The following is a 19,467-nucleotide window of genomic DNA, read 5'->3' as shown; positions in this document are numbered from 1 at the left end:
GGCTCCATCTTTTTTAGGCTCTGTGAGTGCTGAACATACTTACCCAGGGAAGGGAATCTCATATTCCTCTGCCCAATCTTCTTGCTCTCCTCCATAGTAGTTACTGCCCAGTCTAGTTAGATCATGGCCTGTATCCTCACTTTCGCTGTCACCCAGGGCACTGTCTGAACTCTCATTTCTTGGAATGTCCCAATCAATTCCCGGGGCAACTTTTTTCTCTACATTTTCTCTGTCCCCATGGGGGACGCGAATAGAGATTTTCTCTCTTTGGTCCTGCTCATTAAAGCAGTTTTTGTAGGTCTCTTGTCGAACAGAGTCCATAAATTTACAAAATTCACTAGGTGGTTTGCAAGCCTTTGTACACAGCTTTTTAGAAAATTCTAAACTACTGTTGTGAGCAAGAAGGTTCGCAGCTGCTTGCCCTGGAATATCATCAGCAGTCCGGGTTTCAACTGAACTGTCATCAGTGAAATATTCATCAAACAGACTCATGCTCTCAGCACTGTATGGGTTTGGGTTCCAGCTCTGATGCTCGCTAGCAACTTGAGGAAAGGGTTCAGCTGTCCCACAGTCTCTATTTTGGTCCTCAACAGTTTGTTTAGCTTCACAGTTCTGATCAGCAGACACTCCTGCCTCCGCTGCTGGCGGGCTGTGATGCCTGGCAATTTGTTCCACTACTGCCTGACTCCTCAGTTCGATGTCTGAATCAGGTGACATGGAATCTCCGATGAGGAAAGTCACCTTTGTCTGGGCCTCGGCGGCGCCGCACGCGCACGCGTCCATGAAGAGCTTATCAGGCGGCTTCTTCTCCACAGCCATCCCGGGCGTCCTTGTGCCGCCTCCCGCCGGGCTGCCCGGCTCCAGCGCCTCCTCGCCCCTCCACGGGCCTGCTGCTGGCACCAAACACGGTTCTGTCCCCAGGCATTTCTCGGGGGAAGCTGACCCTGTGCACACCACAGTCTCCAGTTTGGTATCCAGGCAGGGCCTTGGCTGTGTCACATCCGCAGCGTCTTCCTGGCCATCCTCAGGAACGATGGTTCTGTTCTCATCTGAAGAAGATTCCAGCTCTACCTTAGGAGTGCTTTGCATGTCTTCTCTCTCTTGCTGTGCAACACCTTCTATGTTCTGTGCGAGGGAAATGGGACATTTGCAATATTTACAGCTGCAGTTGGGAGCTCTCGTCTCCTCAGACTCAGTGGGAAGCAAGTTGCCCCTGTTCTTGTGCATCGTGACAAGCACATACTCAGACTCTTCCACTTCTCCTTTCTCCAGCGTGGTAGTGATAACAGTGCCAGGCATGACGATGGCCTCATCTTCTCCGTTTTCTAGAAGGTGTGTCTCTTGAAGTTCAGAGCATCTGATGAAGTAAGTGAGGAAATAAAGCAATCTCTGGACCAGGTCATGCCTTTTGCCAACCACGACTGTTTTCGCTAACCTCACAGGTGATCCGATGGCCCCATACAGGTCACCTAGGACAGGACATTAAACACAAAATTATTTGGCATCTTTGCAATAATTTATTCTTCTAACAGCCAGCTGTTGGACCGGTTTTCAAAGAGACAAATACTAAAGCAGTAGAATATGCTGTATTTTGTTTTCCATAAGAGAATCCCAAAGATGCTGTTGGTATCATCCATAAGGTGAGCCACTGGTCAGGATCTGATCTCACACATCAGGAGCATTCACACCACCTCACTCCAGCTTTGAAGGCTAATCTCCTGGGATCCTTATAGAGACATCTGTGCCAAATTACCCTGGATAGTCTGGAAACTGGGCTGGATTTTTACCCACAAGAGAACCCACAAGAGAATGCTGTAAAAGAAACAAACCTGTGCCAGGAACGAGGACAAAAAGTGACCATGGCAGGTGCATGGCTGAAGCCAGCCTGCTTCTCTTCCCTCCTGAGTTCTGCTGTGGGTTGGATGGGGTGTTCTGGCTGGACTCCAGTCACCTGGGGAAGTGCCTGTGTGTTCTGGAGGTACTGGGGCACTGCAGGGGTGAGGGGGTAGGAGTCCTCTCGAAGGCCACCCTAACCACAGTGGGTCCCTCAAGTCACATGAGGCCTGAAATCAAGTTTTCTTACCAACACCTTGGCCATTCCCACCTGTACAATAACAGGACAACCTCACAAAACCTTCCTTCCCTTCCCTGATCAAATTCCATGAGAGTGTGTGTGCAGGGCAGGACAGTCTGACCTCACCTGCTCTTCTCTACTGGGCACTTATCAGACAGTGTGGCCAGTTACACCCCTGACTGGGCTCTGAGACCTTCCCTGGGGGCTGCCAAGCCACAACTTCCTGTTCTGCATCCCTCTGTTGCATTAGAACTGTATTCACTTTTGATCAAAAGATGGATTTTCTTGATTTTCTCATTTCAGAATAAGGTTTAGTGATAGTGGCATCCCAAAAAATAAAAGCAGACTTTTGTTATCGGAGGAGGAGAAGAACCAGATGCCTGGAATCCTCCACCAGCACCAGAGCAGGTGACCTTAAGGGACCCAATATAGATGACTAAAGAGAGCTTTACTTTTTGGCTAACATTTCATAATGGATAATGCCTTAAAAACTTAGACCATAAAATAATACAGTGACCACCTCTAAGCTTGAAACACACATTTATCTCATTTTGTATTAAAAAATAAATAACCTGAGAGTAACAAGCATCATAAACCCCACCTGCTGCACTCCCCTTTATGTAAAGCTGCTGGGGGCTTAGGGGTGTTTGCCACGTACCGAGCTGAGCCCACAGGGGGTTGTAGGGATGAGTTTTGGCCAGCATGTCCACACTCTGGGAAGAATGCTTCTCCAGGAAGATTCTTATGGGTGGCTGGCCATTGGGCATGACAGTGGGGACCCAGGCCAGGTGGTTAGTCAGCACTGCAGTCAGCAAAGCTGGCAAAAACCTGAAAGAAAAAGGTCCAACATGTTGGTTTTTTTCCAGATACACACTCAAGATGTTAAACTGACAGCAGCTCTAGTCTGTATGGATCAAGGATTAAAGAAAGAGACCAACACAATCAAGAGATCATCCCTTCACTCTTGGTTCCTCGGGGAGAGGAAAGGTGGCTGGACCCTCCCTCCTGTCCTTGCAAAGAACTTTTAAATATGTGTTCTTTATTAGAACATATATTAAAAGTAAAATGAAATATTTTAACTTTGTAGCATCTCACTCTGTTTGGCAATAATGAGACTTCCTATTGTGCAAGTTTTATGTTGGAAAACACCTCAAAACCAACTTATTTCATTCACTGTAAGAAAGCAGTGGCACTGTGTGGCCCCTGTACTCCAAGGAGATCCCAAACCCTTAAGATTTGTGACTTTGGATGAGTTTTCAGCATCTGCTCACAGCTGGGGCCTGGGGCCAGAGAAGTTGAGTGAGCACTAATGAGCACAGCAGTTCTTTAGTGGCATTTTAAAATGATTTAAGGTTTGAGAGCAATTTGTGGTCTGACAGTATTACAGACACAGCTTTTCCTGAATGTCTAATCCTGCTTGTCATATGATAACTGATTCTGAAAGGGAGGTTAATGCATTTTGTAAGGTATCTTCACCCCCTTCCAGACATCCACATACATCACACACTTCCTATGGACATGTTTCACACGTTCAGCCTCTACCAACATTTAGAGGACTGTGGGGAAGCAGGAATTTAATGAGATCATTTCTTATTTGTTTTAAAAAGAAGGTATTTATGGATGGCCTCTTGATTCTTTGATTACCAGGATTTTAATAACTGATTTAAAAACCGGTTTGAAATAAAAAGGCACAACCACATATGTAATATAGAAACTAAAATCCACCATACTGATTTTTAGAAGCATTTTCCATCAAGAAAGTGAACTCCTTCATGAAGCGATGGCATAGCTGGTTCTTCTCTGGTGTCCCCGACATCATGGTGAGCCAGACAGGCTCCCCAATCCGTGGCATTGTGTAGAGATTGCAAATAGTTGTTCTAGAAAACAAACCAAAAAATCCAGGAGGTTAAAGAAAAAAAAAACAACAAAACAAACAAAAACCCAACAACCCCTTAAAACCAAACCAAACAAAAAACACCCAAACAACAACAACAAAAAGTAAAAATCCCAACTTAAAGAATTCTGTGCAACATTTAGATCCAGCCATCATTTCTATCAGAAACAAAATTTCTCTCAGCAACCATTATCCAAACCATTTTGTTCATTAAATATTATGAATTCACCCTTTACCTCTGAGAGCTGAACCTCACAGGCTCCTCCTGCATCCACCTGACCTGACCCCAAACACAGCAACATTCCCTGTCACAATTCAAGTGCTGCCCTGTTCTCAGTGCAGAAGGAATGGATGATTTCTTCTTGCTGTTATCTCCCTGCTTGTTCTTAATTTCATTTCAAACAAACTTCTGCTTTATTTATGACTAGGACAAGTTTATATGTATCTGACTTATAAAAATACCTTAACTTCCTCCTTGCTTTAAAAACTTGGTGTATCTTCAGGCCAAACCTACCCAAGTGTGGGTGTGTAAAGCAGGGAACCAGTTCACATGTTTAGCTTTAAACAGGGTATGAGAGTCAAAGTGACCCTGTGGCTGTACCTATTACACACTACATCATTTTTGACTCTACAGAGGACAGTAAATATATGATTAAAAATTGTCTCTGCAATTAAAATACCAGATTAAAATCCCTCAGATTACTATTAAACTCCTCTAAAATATAAACAAGTTATAGTTTAAAGTACAAAGCCTACATTATGACACTATGGGAAGCTGTATTTTTAACACAGTAAAAATGTAAGCCTGAAAAAACCCAAAAGGACATGGGAAATGACTAATCAATTCAGGTTTCTCCCCACCTAATGCACTACTTTTTCTAGGCAAAGTATTTCTATTTTAAAAGGCAAAGATATGCATTATCTCATTATCACTAGCACGACCCCTGATTTATAAAGATCTTCCCTGGATATAGTGGTCTCAAAATTTATGGACACTTTCAGAAGCAAGCTGTGCACACCAGGCAGGCAAACACACTGGAGCAGCAGCTGCCAAACCTTCCATGGTTTAAAGTGAAACTCCCAGGAAGTGAGAGCTGCACGTCAGCAGCAGCACAGCACATCCTGGGCACAGACACAGCTGGTGGTGACCCCAGAGCTGCTCCCCAAAGGGCAGCAAAGCTGACTGAGGCCACCAGGGCTGCTCCACAAGAAGAAGGTGAGGGGGCAGTGGCAGTGGCATTCTCTGCCTTAGTTCTTCTACCAGTTTTCATCAATTACAAAATCTTCTCTGTGCTCATGCTCACAGCTGTCAAAATCAACACTGTCTTCCTCAAAGGTTAGACCTTCAAACCCTCCACTGCCAGAAGCATGGTGAGAGCACCACTGAAGAGTCACAGTGTGCTGGGGAGGGGGACAGCTGAGTTACCACAGCACTCCCCAGCCCCCAGAGGCTTTGCTCTCTGCTGGGTCACTTTGGAGCAGCCTCAGCAGCTGCTCCATGTCACCCTCTGCTGCTGGGCCTGTCCTGGGAGGAAAGCCCAGCTTGGTGACAGACCTGGGCACAAGCTCTGCTGCCTAGACACGAGTGGGGCACACAGCCAGGGACACCAGCACTGCCTCTGGGGCACCAGAGGGTCTCCAGCAGCACAAACAGTCTTGGGGTACTGGGGCTTCATTCCTCTGCAGGGGCAAGCTGGGACTGGGACTGTGGGGGGCATTATTAGGGGCAAGCTTTCTGTTCACAGCCCATTAACTGGAGTGCATGTTAAAAATGCCAAAAACAAAGAGAAAAAACCCTCAGGTCCAGGGATCTCAAACTCAAGGAGTTTCAAAGCTCAAAACAAGTACGAAAACTTCCACCCCCAGACACAGCTGACCTGAGAAGCTGAAGGTAAACAGCCAACTTAATATAAAATACAGCTTATTTCTCCATCCTATGCAAACTAACCCAAGCCAAGCCTTTTGCAGCTCGGCTGTTTTGAAAAAAGAAACTACTTCTATACTAAAACCAACATATTAAAATACTTGTTTTCGTTGAAAAGATAGCCCGAGTCTTGTGATTCGTTATTTACTATTCTGGTAACCCTGGCTGCATCTGCAGCTGATAGTGTTTCCTCCAAGCCAGATCAGATTGCCCTGGCAGGTGGCCAGCAGGCATGTGACTGCAGTGCAGGGAACCCTCCATGCCAGCCAAGGCAGCAATGGCACAGACACCAAGGGCAAGGATTAACTGCTTCCCTGCTCTCCAAACACCTAGGGAAGCACTCCCCTGCCAGACAGCAAAGGGCAAAAATGAAAACAAAACAACAAACCAACACAAAGAAACCCTCCTCAAGCACTACAGGGAAGTTAGCTGGGTTTTAAAAATAACAATCTTTAAAAACCAAATTGGCCCCTGTCCTCCTGGCCATCCGAAGCAGTACTCCCTCCCCTCCCTCCCCACACTCACACCAGCATGTGAGGGAAAGCTCAGCTAATGAGAGACTCTGCTCTCTTGAGGGTTCCAGCACATTTAAATTGGTTTATATTTGGAAATGCCTCTGGGAGGCTGAACTCCAGCCTGGAGCTTCCAGGCACCTTGGCCCCAGCAACGCAGCACGGAGCACAGGGGCCAGAGGAGCCCCTCAGGAAACACCTTCACATCTCACAGGGCCTGGCCAAGTGAAAAGGAAGCCCTGAGCAAACCCTACCCCAATTCCTCTGGGGTCTGCCTGCCCTGTGGGCACCACAGAGAGCAGCCCTGCTCCCACTGACACCACGGCTCGGCTGCTCCCTGCTTCACCCTCACCCACACACACCCCAAACCACCCTGGCCTTTGGCCTCCATTTCAGTACGGCTTTTCAGTACCAATCCAAGACATCTTTCCCTGGTGCAGTACAAACCAAAGGAGCCAGACAGCCCCTCATGGATGAAAGCATCCTGCTGCAGCCACCTTCCTCCCCAAGGAAAATGCACTGACCCTCAGCACTGTGCCCCCAGAGCTGCTCTGCTATTTGGGAGCCACAACATAATGGCAAAGAAAGAAAATAATCAGTGGTTTATAAAGCTTAATTCGCATGCATTTGTTCCCCATCCTCATTCCTTCCTTCCAAAGATGATTCTTCCTTAAAAAGGAACAACAAAACGAAGGCAATCCCCACTGCAGGAATGCAGGAGCTCCCCCACAACTCAGTGCCCATGCTGGCACTACTGAGCACAACGCACCATTCCGTTCACAGCAGCATAAGCTGCTTAAAAATTACTGCCAGCAAATAGGATCAAATCTGTCTGCCAGAAAGCAGAGAGGTGTTTCCCCAGGCCCTGAGATCAGTGTTTCCTTGCCAGCCTGCATTTGTGCCACACAGGTATTAGTCAGATGCATAATCTGTGTTATCAATGTGCTGCGCTGGCTTCAGGGACTGGGGGAGCCGTAATGTTTATGCAAGTACAGCAGCTTATTTCATAAGTCATGTGTCTGCACAGCTGACATCCACTGAGAGTTCTAAGCCTCTAAGTCAAGTGTTAATAGCTAAACCCATCAGTGCTTTAGAAAATTAAAAATTGCTCCAAAGTGACTAATGATGCAAAGGTAGGCCTGGAGCTGGGCACCAAACTGATGGCAAATTTATCAACAGCCTCCATTTGCAGAATCAGCCTGGGCCTTCAAGAGAAAGCAGCTTTGTTTTTCCCCAGGTAAAGCAAAAAGAGCAAAGGTAGGCTCTGTTTTGCTGACTTCTCCCTCTTCACTACCAGCAGGTAAATGCCTGCTGACCCAGCTTCCTTTTTGCAGGCAGTGGAGTGACCTGCAGCCACAGCCCCTTCCCTGCAGAGGGGGACCCTGGGGTGACATGCCACCTTCCCTGATCAGCAGGGCAGCACACCCCCATGCCCACTGATCTGAGGTTATTCTAATCACCAGATGAGTGCACATCAGCTGCTTTTGAGCACCTCTAAAAATCTGGAGGGTTTAAAGAAAAACAAACAAACAAAAATACTCTTCTTAAAATCAACCAGACTACAATGAGTTAAACCACCAACAGGATTACATTTTAGAATCACCAACCCACTGAAGTCAGCACCCTTTTTCCCTCCAGCACAATTTGCTAAGAGGACAGGAATCAACACAAGTCTCAGGTTCACCAAAGGACTCGTCTCCTGACTTCCCCGTGACTTCAGTGGGAAAGCAGACACCTAAAGAGATAATAGTGTCCTAAATGGGTTTGCTGAACCTGTGCCAAAGCATCTTTGTATCCAGCCTTTGGTATTTAAATATACCTCTCTCTTCTTAGCAGATACATCTTGCCTTGAAAAGCAAGGGGGTCTTGCATGTGATAGAAATGGGGATGAAACTTGCTCTTGCATGGCACAGGGGCACAAGGACCCTGCCTAGACTAGGGGCACCACCTATTGCCCACCTCTGAATGCAATCCCTTAAAAAACCCCTACAAAACCCAAAACTGCCAAAGGCTGCTGCCCCAGGAAATTAATTTCTATAAAATTAAACTGGATTTAATTTACTTCATTACACTATTAAAGAGCAATATTTATATCACCATGGAAACCTCTGCATAAAACTGGTGGCTACATGCTCCAAGTGCTGGTTATGCAATGGCCACATCATGGGAATGATCCCAGCTCCTGGTGTGCAGTCAGTGCCAATCTCCCCGTGTCCACTGGGACAGGGCTTTCCTCCTCAGCCTGACCACAGCAGCCTCCTCACCCATCCCAGCTCAGCACTGCTGAGTGTCCCTCCAGGAAAAGCCAGCACAGGGGATCTGGCCTGTGTTTTCAGGGTTTTTTTTTTCCTACTTTTGACTTGGGATAGGTGCCCCTCCCCAGCCCTCTGGAACTGTTTAACTTGGAAGGACAAAGGAGAACGGGCAAAGTCCGCTGAGTGTATCTTGAGAGGGAATGTTTTGGGAAAACAGCTGGGGAGCTGGTGTTAACAGAGGATGGGAAGGCATAGAAATAGCTCAGGGAGAGACCTAGGAGGAGAGGCAGAGCAGAGCTGTGGGAGTGGAAGAATCATCGTGGCTGCTCTGAGTTGCTGAACTTGTCTCAGGCCCCTGGGCAGGATCAGTGGCTCCCAGCAGTCATGAGCTCCCTGTGCTGCCTCTCTTGGCACAGCTTATCCCATCCGCCTCTCACCGCAGGCCCACGTGCTCCCTCTTTTCTGCCCTCTGTCCCTACAGGACATATCCTCTGCCTTTCCTTGTGACTGCCTGGAGGTGAGCTTCTAAAAAAATTTAAAATATACTGTGCCTTTATCCTGCAGCACAACCTAATCCATGGCACTCAGGTAGGAAGTGGAATTGTAGAAAAATACATGAGCGCTCAGGATCCTTCTCTGTTCAGTAAAATACATCCTGATGTCAGAAACTTCTTTTTATAACATCAGAGTGGTGACTTCAATAATGTCTCTAAAGAGTAGCTCTACAGTGGTTGTAAAAGGAAGCACCCTGCCACTCCCATCTGAGAGGAGATGAATCACTCAAAACAGATGGATTTCATCTTAACTCCCTCCCCATGACTTCAACTATGGAAAGAAAATACAGCTAAATGCCAGGGATGTGCTTATCTGTGTTACTTTGTATAATAACTGTTGAACAGAGAGGCTCTGCAGGTACCAATAGCCAGAGATTACAGCACTGCATTTTACTGTGGGAAAAGACAGCTCTCCCTCCTCCTAGCTGTTTTTCTGAAACGCCTTTAGAGCACAGCTTAGAGAGGGGTGAGCTTTGCTCACACATCAGGACAACACACACTAGAGGAGGATTTCCCTAACAGGGTTTTGCAATGCTTTTCCACCTCTTAACAGGCCACAAAAGACCATTTAAGAGGTCACTGGGAACATCCTTATCACCTAAAGCACAGAAAACCTTAAACATCTGTGTCTTGTTCACATACAACTAATGGACACACACACCTGGCAAAATCCAAAACCAAAAATGGCTTGGTATCACCAGTCCTTTATTTTACTAACTTCTGCAGAAGACCTTAGACGTTTTGAGTTACTTGTCCTGCATTAAAAAGATCCTTCTAAAATAGGCCCAAGTGCTTTAGAAGAAAGAGAGAGAAAAGACAAGAGACATACAGCTCACCTGAACTCATTCAGGGCATCCACAATTCTGTTATATGCCAAACTCCGCTGGCTGGCATCAGCTGATCTCCGACTCATTTTCATGGCCTTGAAAACAATCATTAAACAGATAAGTAACACAGAGCTACAGAAGCACACAAAATGGAAAACCAAGTCATGTGTTTGACTTTATCTTTCATTCAACTGGTCATGCAAATAATTTTTTTAAGTGATAAAGTGAACGGTCCAAGTGCCAACTTTCCTGTCTGAGGGAGGACAGGTGAGACAGTTTCTGCCTCTTTTGTGCTTTTACCATTCAAGGCATAAAAGGGGTCAAAGTTTTAACTGCAGTGATGCAATTCCCACACCAAACATCAAGCTGATCCCACTTTTGTAACTAGCAACAGGAGTTAGAAACTAATCTGTCAGGGCTGGGAGAACATGCAGCAGTACAAGTGCAAGAAGCCAAAGCAATTGTGTTTACCTGTTCTATTGCACTCTTCAGTTTGTTCATGTGACTCTCAAAAAGAGGGAAGTGTGAAAAAAAGAACTCGTTAAACTTGTTGTTTTCGTCTTCATCTCTTGAGAGCGAAAAAATAACCCCAATTGCTATCTTTTTCTTCCTAACAATTCCTGGGTTTGGACCAGAGCTGTCATCTGACAAGTTGAAGCTTTCATCCATGGACCTTGGAGCATGAACAAAAGGGAAAGTTAATGTAATCCACTGCCTAAAGTTGTACCTTGGTTTCCTGTGTAATTCACTTCCTCAACATTTAACTTCAACAAACATCTTTTGCTTGCATGTGTTGTCAAATCATCTTTGATAACAACCCCTTTGTGAGTTTTTACAAACAACTATTAATTGATTCAGCAATCACAAAAGATTCACAAATCATCTGGAACCAGATTCAAAGTGTTTGTAGGATCAGAATATGGTATTCTAGTTCTCTTCCATCCCTGCCAAGAATTTGTGTTTTAAGTACAATTTTAGGGCTTCTTATCCTCAAAAATACAGCCTACAGATTTACATGTTGCTGAAGGCTTTCCAGCTAGTGAGAAAAAATCGAATGCCATGAGGAAAACAGAGACTAAAAAAGATCAGCCTGACTTACACCTCTGTAAACACCCCACCGACAGCATCAGCAGGAGCAGATGCACACATATATGCAAGAGCAGAATCAAGCTGTGCATGGGCAGCCTGCAGCCCTTCCCTCCCCAGCTCACCAGCGAGGGAAGACCCCGTTCTCCAGGCTGGTTGTCTGGCTGCGACGCCAACGCCGCTGGTAGCTGCTGGCACAGCTCTTGTTAAACGAGGAGCCCGGGGATGGAAACGGAGTGATGAGCAGGCTGCTCAGAGATGCTGCAAGAGAAAGGGGAATGAAAATCTCTCCAGAAGAAAGAGCATTTGGAATGTAACACCAGCAACTAAACCAAGCCCCTCAAGATACACTGGTGTTCCTTCTCAAGCGCCTTCTCTTTTGCTTATCTGTGTTTCTAATATAAAAATAACCAGTTTATAATGACATTAACAAGCCATACAAGCACAACAAGGGTGGGACAGTCCTGCTGATTTACATAATAGGCAATGCACAGGATGCACCTTGCTCAGCAACCTGAGTATCAGGAAATAAATTCCTTGTGGAAAGGAGCGATGTTGATTACATCCTTTAACAGCCTTTACAATCCTAACCCAAGTGTCCAACATCCTGAATTCAGAGGGAGGAAAGGGGTGTTGTTGAGGCCAGTTTTAATACTATCATTATAGGAACACAAAATCACAGAATGATCTGGGCTGGAAGGGACCCTAAAGCTCATCTCATGCCATGGGCAGGGACACCTTTCACTAGACCAGGTTGCTCCAAGCCCCATCCAACCTGGCCTCCTGGATTTGGAAAGGAGATGACAGCAAGTATTGTTTAGAAATGCTGCAAGATCATTTCAATATTTAATCTGCCTTGCATATTTGCAGCTTGCTTTAATAAAAGCCACTGCTGTCAGGTTACTGTGAGGTGCCCAATACACACCCTCAACACCTGCACCATCTGGACGTGTACAGACAGGTGTCATTAATGTCACACAGAGCAAACCAGAACAATCCCATTTCTGCACTACTGCATGATGTGCAGAGACCCCATGACAAATATTACAGACTATTTTTGGAGTTTATAGGGTTAACACATGGAACTGCCATTACCAGATCTTGCTATACCGCTGTCTCTGTCCTCATTCTGCTCCCTCCCAGGCATATCCATAGGGTTGCTATGAACTGTAAAACAAGGAGTACCAATTAGCAGGGGAATGCACAGTTCCTTTCTTGTTTGCAGATCTCCACGTAATTAATGAAACAAAAACATGCTCATTAATTCAGATCAACAGCACTGCACAAGGCCATCACCAAGAAAGACTGCTTAGCTGAACAACCCAAAACACCTACCTGAGAAGCTTGTGTGTGTTTTTCTCAAGTCCATACACCTATTTTAGTAAAACTAGGACTTTGTTTCTTTCCATAGATAATTTTCAATACAATTTTATTGTACCAAGAGGATATTGGTCATATTTGTGGTACTCAGTGTATAGGCAAAAACCCACCAAAACTCAAAATAAACACAACTTCATTCTTATACCAGCTTTCTCAGGTATTATATATATATTTTTAAAAGAATTTTGAAGCTGTCTTGAAGAAATTGATATTATAAGTTGTGAGCAGTGCATTGGTTGTTCAACTAAGCTGTAAGCTATCCAGATTCACAGTCTGTGTATAGACAAGATCAAAGGTGTGTCAGGCTCAACAGTCTTTAAATGTGATATATTTTACAAATATGTGTGTGAAATAAAGCTACTCAGCCATGGAAATAAGACCCAGCCACTAAAAGCAAGAAATGTCCATTTTGAATGGATCTAATTTAGCTCTAATTTTTACAGTTTGGTTGAAACCAATCCAGATCAAAATAGCTTGACATCATTGTGAAATATTATCTTCATTAATATTAATTCCATATTTAAATATTTAAGTTTCCAAAACAACACAGACAATCCCAAAGAGGATTATTAAATGCCTGCTGTCCTCTGGGGATTTAAGGAATGTATCCGGCAAGGTAAGGGAGCAAACACCACCGTCCATTTTTTCTTTTTTTTTGAAATATGAGATCTTATTTTCAGGGCTAAACTACAAATGCCCAAAGTTTGTCACCCCAGCTAGACTAGCCCCACAGCACAGCACACAGCACACAGCAAACCTGCAAAGAAAGAGGCGCTCCGGATGAGGCGGAGCGGACCTTGCTCTGAGAATGCCCGCCTGGGGCTGCAAAGCTGGGAAAGACCTACACGGCAAAACGTAAAATACACATCAGAGAATGAGGTTAGTAAAGCAGAACAGTCCATAGGGAGGGGGCCTGGGCAGGGAGAAGGTTTGAGCCAACATAAATGCAGAGTAACACAGGCAGGAGAACAGCTCTGAGGCTTTACCAGAACACCGATGTGAGGATGAGTCTCACAGCTGGGCTATACAGTATTTATAGATTAAAATAATGGATCCAGCTTTCCACTGTCTCCCATACAAGGATGGGGTTTCTCAAATGTTGTTTGTTTTGTTTTTTTTTTTAAGGTTGAAAAATGATTAATTTATGCAGGCTTAAAGCCCGACTTGACCACAAACAGGAGATTCATCACAGAGTATAATGTTTGTTTTAACATCTACACTGGTGGGGTGGCTGGGAACGCTGCTTCTGGAGAGAAGGAGGAAGGGGCAGAAAGAAGGCAGGAATTCATCTTAGTAGAACCAACAGAAAATTACAGGCTGAAGTAGTTCTGAGAATAGTCAGTACATAAGTTGAGTGAAATGATCACATAGAAAATAAATGTTAGCAGTCTCAGTAGTGCATTTTAAAAGTAATACTGAATTATAGATACACCAGGGAAATAGTGTATTTACTGTACACAGAGCCAGAAAAAACATATAAGTATTTTTAAAGAGTTAATTGCCAATCCCTCTCCTAAATTTGAAGCCAATGCTCACTCAAAGTTTTCTGATTAAAAAAACATGAAGGCTGCACCTCAAAGCTCCCTTCCATTCTCTTAGGCCTCCAGCCATTAAAGGGAACACATGACCAGGGCTGCTTTGTTTTTTTTTTAACCAACAATCTGAGAAAAGAACCTTGTAAACAGTTCCCAGCCAAAACACATAGACCCTCCTCCTGTCACATGTGAGTCAGAAGCAGTCTCTGCTGCTGAGCACAGTGGATAGAAATGCTGCAGTTACAGATTAACTCCTCTCCCTGCCTTACCCAGGGTTCCCTCCGTGCTCAAACGGGAACTGTAAACAAACACTGCTGAAAACTTGTGCAGCTCAATCACAAAGGAAACTTCAGCATCCTCTTCTTGCCGGCAACTTTGTGCCTCGCTCCCAGGTGCCCACACCTCCTGCTCAGTCCTTGGGCAGTCACCAGAGTCACCTCTGGGGGCCCCGGGGAACTGGTGGCACTGGCTACACCTGAACCACTCCACGCCAAAGAGCTGCATTATCAGTTAGATCACTCTATCAGTTTAGATCACTCTAATGAACAGCAAACTTCTGCCAGGCACAAGCCACAGCAAACCCTAACAGTAGATGAATGTGGTCTCCTCTCTCTTAGATCAGGCACCTCATTCACTGTGAAAATCACAACTGAAGTCTGAAAGGACTACTGAATATTAAAGAAAAATGCCATCTTTTTAACTTTGCTGACTTAGTGAATTCAGGAAGCCTTTAACAGATAATAGGTTCTTACAACCTTAATTGGTTTCCCTTACAAATGGACTACTGCACATTATTGTAATGAGGTACACAGCTCATGGGCTTGAGAAGCATTTAAGCCCATGCTTGGGCACAGTCTTACCAAAGCTAATGTGAAGGGAAAGAGTAAACACCCCCAAGGACCACATCAAAGTCAGAAACCCATTTAAGAGCAACACAGTCATCAAATACACTCCTTACTTCCAATCCTATAAAAGCACATTTTACATACAGCAATATTCTCAAAAGCAATTGTGAAGAGAAGCCCCTTATTCCACCTACAACAGAGATTTGCTTGGAAAGTCAACAAACAAAATGAAGGGAAAGGGGGAACTTGCTGTAGAGCCATGGATCAGGCTGCTCTGCTGGAGAACCAAGCATTGAAGTCCAGTCCTATCAACTCAACTGTTCCCAAGAGGAAAAGCCAGGACCTTTGTTATCTAACACTCATGGAGCCTCCACCCACAGCTCTTGCAGGGAGGCTGAGAACTGAGGATGCCAGATGGTTTCTCAAGACTGCTTAGCTCCCATGGTCAGCCAGAGGAGAGAACACAGAGACATTCTGTCTAATCTGATCCAAAGCTCCAGCACAGCCGTGCAAGGTGAACTGGGACTCGCACAGGACACGCGGCTACACGTGCTCAGGTGGGCAGAGTACAGAGCACAATGAGAATTATTAATGAAAATAAAACCAGGGAGCTGAGCTAGGCAGAATCAATCCTGCCTGAGCAGAGTTATGCTGTTCAGGAATTTCTACAGAATGTTATTTTCCAACATTTTCTGTATTTGAATTTAAGTATATATAAATATTTCTATTATGTATTTTGTATAAACATATGCACCTGTGTATACTGCTAATTCCCTGAACAGTCCAATTTATTCTCCTCCAAGCTCCATAGGCATTAATTTACTGTTACATCTTTAGCTTTTTTTATAATTTCATTCTATTTAAAAGACTTGCATATTCTACAATCTATGATTACTCAGTTAAAGATATCAGCAAATAAAATCTGTTTGCAATTACCTATATTCCCAAGAAGTCCATTCATAATTGTACTGTGGTCAGGCTTTAATGTATTGCTGTCTTGATTAATGAACTCAAGACTGTCCTGCAACCTATAACAAACATAAAACATATAACAAAACCAGTGATTTGCATTTCAGTAGAATAAAGAACTTGTTCATTATAGCCAAAATGGAGTGGGTAAGGTAAAAACACAGGCTTCCACTAGGAAATGCTTTCACAGCCTAAGCCACGTCCTCAGGTGGGTCACTTAATAACAGAAAACTTAACATGGAACCCTCTGAAGCCAGATATTTTTGTAACACATTTTTCTTCATCTTGGACTGAATCCCTCAAGTTGCAGGTAGGTACTTTTGTACTTTACAATATCAAGCTTCACCATACCAGCATGGAAGGAATGGTTCATTCATTCCCTTAGAGCCAACTGAGGTGAAAACAGCCATGAGGGAAAGGTGAGGACACTCCTGAAAGGATGTAGCAAGGAGTTATTTTTTTTAGAGAAAGAATCTGGAGGGCCCAAAGAAAGTCTTGTGTGTCCTTACATTCATCTGCTTCTGTGCAATAGCTACAAAGTGTGGTGGACTCACGTGTTCAGACTGCCATAGATGCTGCTTCCCGTGCGAGCTGTGAACACCTTGCTGAGCATGAGCTGGGGAGGAGAGCTGGGGAACAGGAGAGAAGATGTCAGCCAGTGCCAAGACAGGCTTTGCCTTCCATTTCACAACTCTACAAATTTTACTGACCTTAACACACCATAACAGCCTTTTATTTCAAAAATGACATCAGACTGACTTTAAAGCAAACACAGAAATCCCTTTTACTCAGCACTTGTGCCATTCAGTTCATTATTTATCAGCACTAAGGAGTGAGCGTTCTGAAAACACCAGCAGCAAAAGGTTCATCTTACCGGATCTGATGAATTTTCAATGTGGAGCCCTTGTAGCTCATGGCCACAGAGCCAAACATCATCTCTCCAAGCATGTTGGCATCTGAGGAGCACCGAGAACCCTGCAAAAAACAAACCCACCAACATTTAGTTTTAAGCATTTTAGAGGCACACTTCTACTAAGGCAGCATACAAGAGAGAAAATATTCCTTATTTAGAAGATAAATATGCAAAATATCTTGCTGGAACACTGTTGAACATGCTAAGTTGTAATCAAGACAATGCTAATGGAGAAAGCGATCTTCACTCTGGCTGTGAGCTCAACCACTAAAACCATGCAACAAACCAAGCCCACCTAGGTGAGAGGAAGCAGATTCCAACAGCACTGAGCCACGGCACTAAACTTTTAAGAATGTGTTAACACATCTTACTGAATTAAGCCTAAACCTTGTTCCTCCTTGTCAAGAAGAATCACTAGCTCACTGGAGATGTCAGACTGTGCAGTGGAGCCAAACTGGACCAATGTTTACTTGACAAAGACTGATTCATAACTTATCCATGGATGATATTTTATATGGGATGAATCTCTCCCTGGTGCTTCTGTGATGGCACCAGGAAAGAGCTGCAGCATCATGATGCTAGGCTAAAGTGGTGCAATTCCTGCTTCTCAAGTGGCAGGAGCTTGCTGTAAGGCACACAGGCTAAATACCAAGGAGCAATGTCACTGTGCTGCATCATAGGCTAGGGCAAATTCTGCAAACAAAACCCTAAAATTAAAAAATTACTCAGGGCAATCAAGTGGAGACAACTGCTCTGCTGACAGACTTCTTATTGTGTATTTTCAATGACTGTGATTAGTGTCCCTTTGTCCAGTGCTGTTTCACCTCTAGGCCAGCAGAGTATTAGTGCTGGGTCTCCACTTGCACCTTGCCCTGAATAATTTAAAACGTGGTGATCACTCCCTAACAGAGCTCAGGCAGGTCTCAGGTGAGGAAGTTTGGCACTGTGCAAAAGAGCAACAGGTTTCCTTCAAGGTGTGTGACAGCATGTAATTATTCTATTCCCTTGAGAAATCCTCCTAAAAGATCCCTTAAACCACTCACAGAAACAACCCTGCTGGAAGATGCTCAGTGTATCTCCATATTCCTTATCCAAGCTCTGAACAACCAGTATCCTGAATAACCCTGTATTCTACACAGGATTGAAATACAGAATGACAGAGTGGTTTGGGTTGGAAGGGACCTTGAAGCCCATCCAGTTCCATCCCCTGCCATGGGCAGGGACACCTTCCACTACCCCAGGTTGCTCCAAGCCCCATCCAGCCTGGCCTTGGACATTTCCAGGGGTAGGGCAGCCACAGCTTCTCTGGGTAGCCTGTGCCAGTGTGAGACAGTGAGCCTGGAGCACAACCAAGGACAGAGTGTCCTCACCACAGACCCCTACCAGGAGCAAGAATAGCTGTAAACATCCCACTCAGAGTTTCTGCTCACACCAGCCCACAGAACAAGGGCAGGAACAAGGAAATGCTGGTAAGCCAAAAGGCAACACACTTACAACATTTCTCATTTTTAGCTCTTTCCAGGCACTGGCAATTAAGCTAGTGATACTTTTAACAGCCATACTTTTAACCTCTGAAATCTATCCCTGCAAGGAGAGGGGATGACCGAAAGCATAATCCACAACTTTAAAAATGAGGGTACAACTCCAAGGTTTGTAGGTGTTCAATGACAGGGCAAAAACTGATCATTAGCTGGGCCTCAGTGAAATTTCCATCTCAGCCTCCCAGGACACCCCACTGCTCAGGTGCACTGTAGGTAGTACAGGGAAAACTAGAATTTAAAACCAGTCAGTATGACCCAGCAGCTCCAAGGAAATCCCAGCACAGATGTTAATGACTCCAGGAAATAACAGGTTTGCCAGCATCACAAAATCCTAACTCAAGAACACTGCAAATTACTACAGCCTCATGCTATGATTGTTGTTTTTACATCTGTTGCAGATCTCCAGATGAAGGACACTATTCTGACTAAATGTCAAGCCCTTGATGGTGGGTTTTGATTTCAACTTTCTGCTGTTGTGAAAATATAATTCTAAAGCTCAGTAAAATACTTCATCTTAATTTTGATTTTCTTTGTCAGGCAACCAAATTAAGCGAAAATCAGCTGCTTTCAAATTTAATTATAGGGGTTTCCCTTTCCTCTGAAAGACAGACAAGCCCTGCTGAAGGCAAAGAATGTGATAAGATGAGCCCATGGCCTGTTCAGTCTGGCATTTCATCTACACTTAATAACAATAATTTTACCATGCATAACCAGAGACGCATATTGAATGCTTTCAGTATGGAAACACTGTTACAGCTCAACTCTTTCAGCCTCTAATGCTGCAAAATACAGGTCACTCAAGACCAAAGCAGAGTGCAACCAACTGGGAAAAGGGGTTAAATATTAAAAACTCAAACAAAAAGTAGCCAAGGAGCATCTGGCAAAAAGGGCACAACCTGCGGCACTGACAGCCTGGACACAAACCAACTCCTCAGGTCACAGCTTAGAGCTCCCATAAAAACTGATCATAAAATACACACAAGTGTTTGTGATTGCACATTAGCACATTGGAGGTATGACATTTGCATGATTTGGAAATTACATTTCTGAACATATTTACAGCTTTTAATACTCCCCTTATTGTACATATTGTCCTGTCAATAACTAGGTATATCTGTAAATTAAAAATGCAATAAAGAAATCAATGTTAAATATGGG

General features: G+C 44.4%; 1 protein-coding gene across 3 annotated transcripts in view; it reads right to left on the bottom strand.

The window, feature by feature from the left end:
• FNIP1 (folliculin interacting protein 1) overlaps positions 1-19,467 on the bottom strand; it is a 64,614-nt gene that overhangs the window by 6,839 nt on the left and 38,308 nt on the right. For 2 of the 3 annotated variants that reach the window (XM_063413389.1, XM_063413390.1), the window contains exons 4-14: positions 16,730-16,830; positions 16,410-16,484; positions 15,823-15,914; positions 13,264-13,347; positions 12,222-12,293; positions 11,252-11,387; positions 10,512-10,713; positions 10,050-10,135; positions 3,805-3,951; positions 2,733-2,902; positions 44-1,469 (exon numbers count right to left, since the gene is read on the bottom strand). In XM_063413389.1, coding sequence (XP_063269459.1) covers positions 44-1,469; positions 2,733-2,902; positions 3,805-3,951; positions 10,050-10,135; positions 10,512-10,713; positions 11,252-11,387; positions 12,222-12,293; positions 13,264-13,347; positions 15,823-15,914; positions 16,410-16,484; positions 16,730-16,830 — 2,591 coding nt within the window. The remainder of the gene's footprint in view (positions 1-43; positions 1,470-2,732; positions 2,903-3,804; positions 3,952-10,049; positions 10,136-10,511; positions 10,714-11,251; positions 11,388-12,221; positions 12,294-13,263; positions 13,348-15,822; positions 15,915-16,409; positions 16,485-16,729; positions 16,831-19,467) is intronic. The other variant, XM_063413391.1, reaches the window with a different exon arrangement.

Source organism: Prinia subflava, chromosome 16, assembly GCF_021018805.1.
Source record: "Prinia subflava isolate CZ2003 ecotype Zambia chromosome 16, Cam_Psub_1.2, whole genome shotgun sequence".
NCBI classification, from domain to species: domain Eukaryota; kingdom Metazoa; phylum Chordata; class Aves; order Passeriformes; family Cisticolidae; genus Prinia; species Prinia subflava.
The sequence above is the reverse complement of the archived record's forward strand: the minus strand, read 5'-3'. Positions and strand labels throughout refer to the sequence as shown.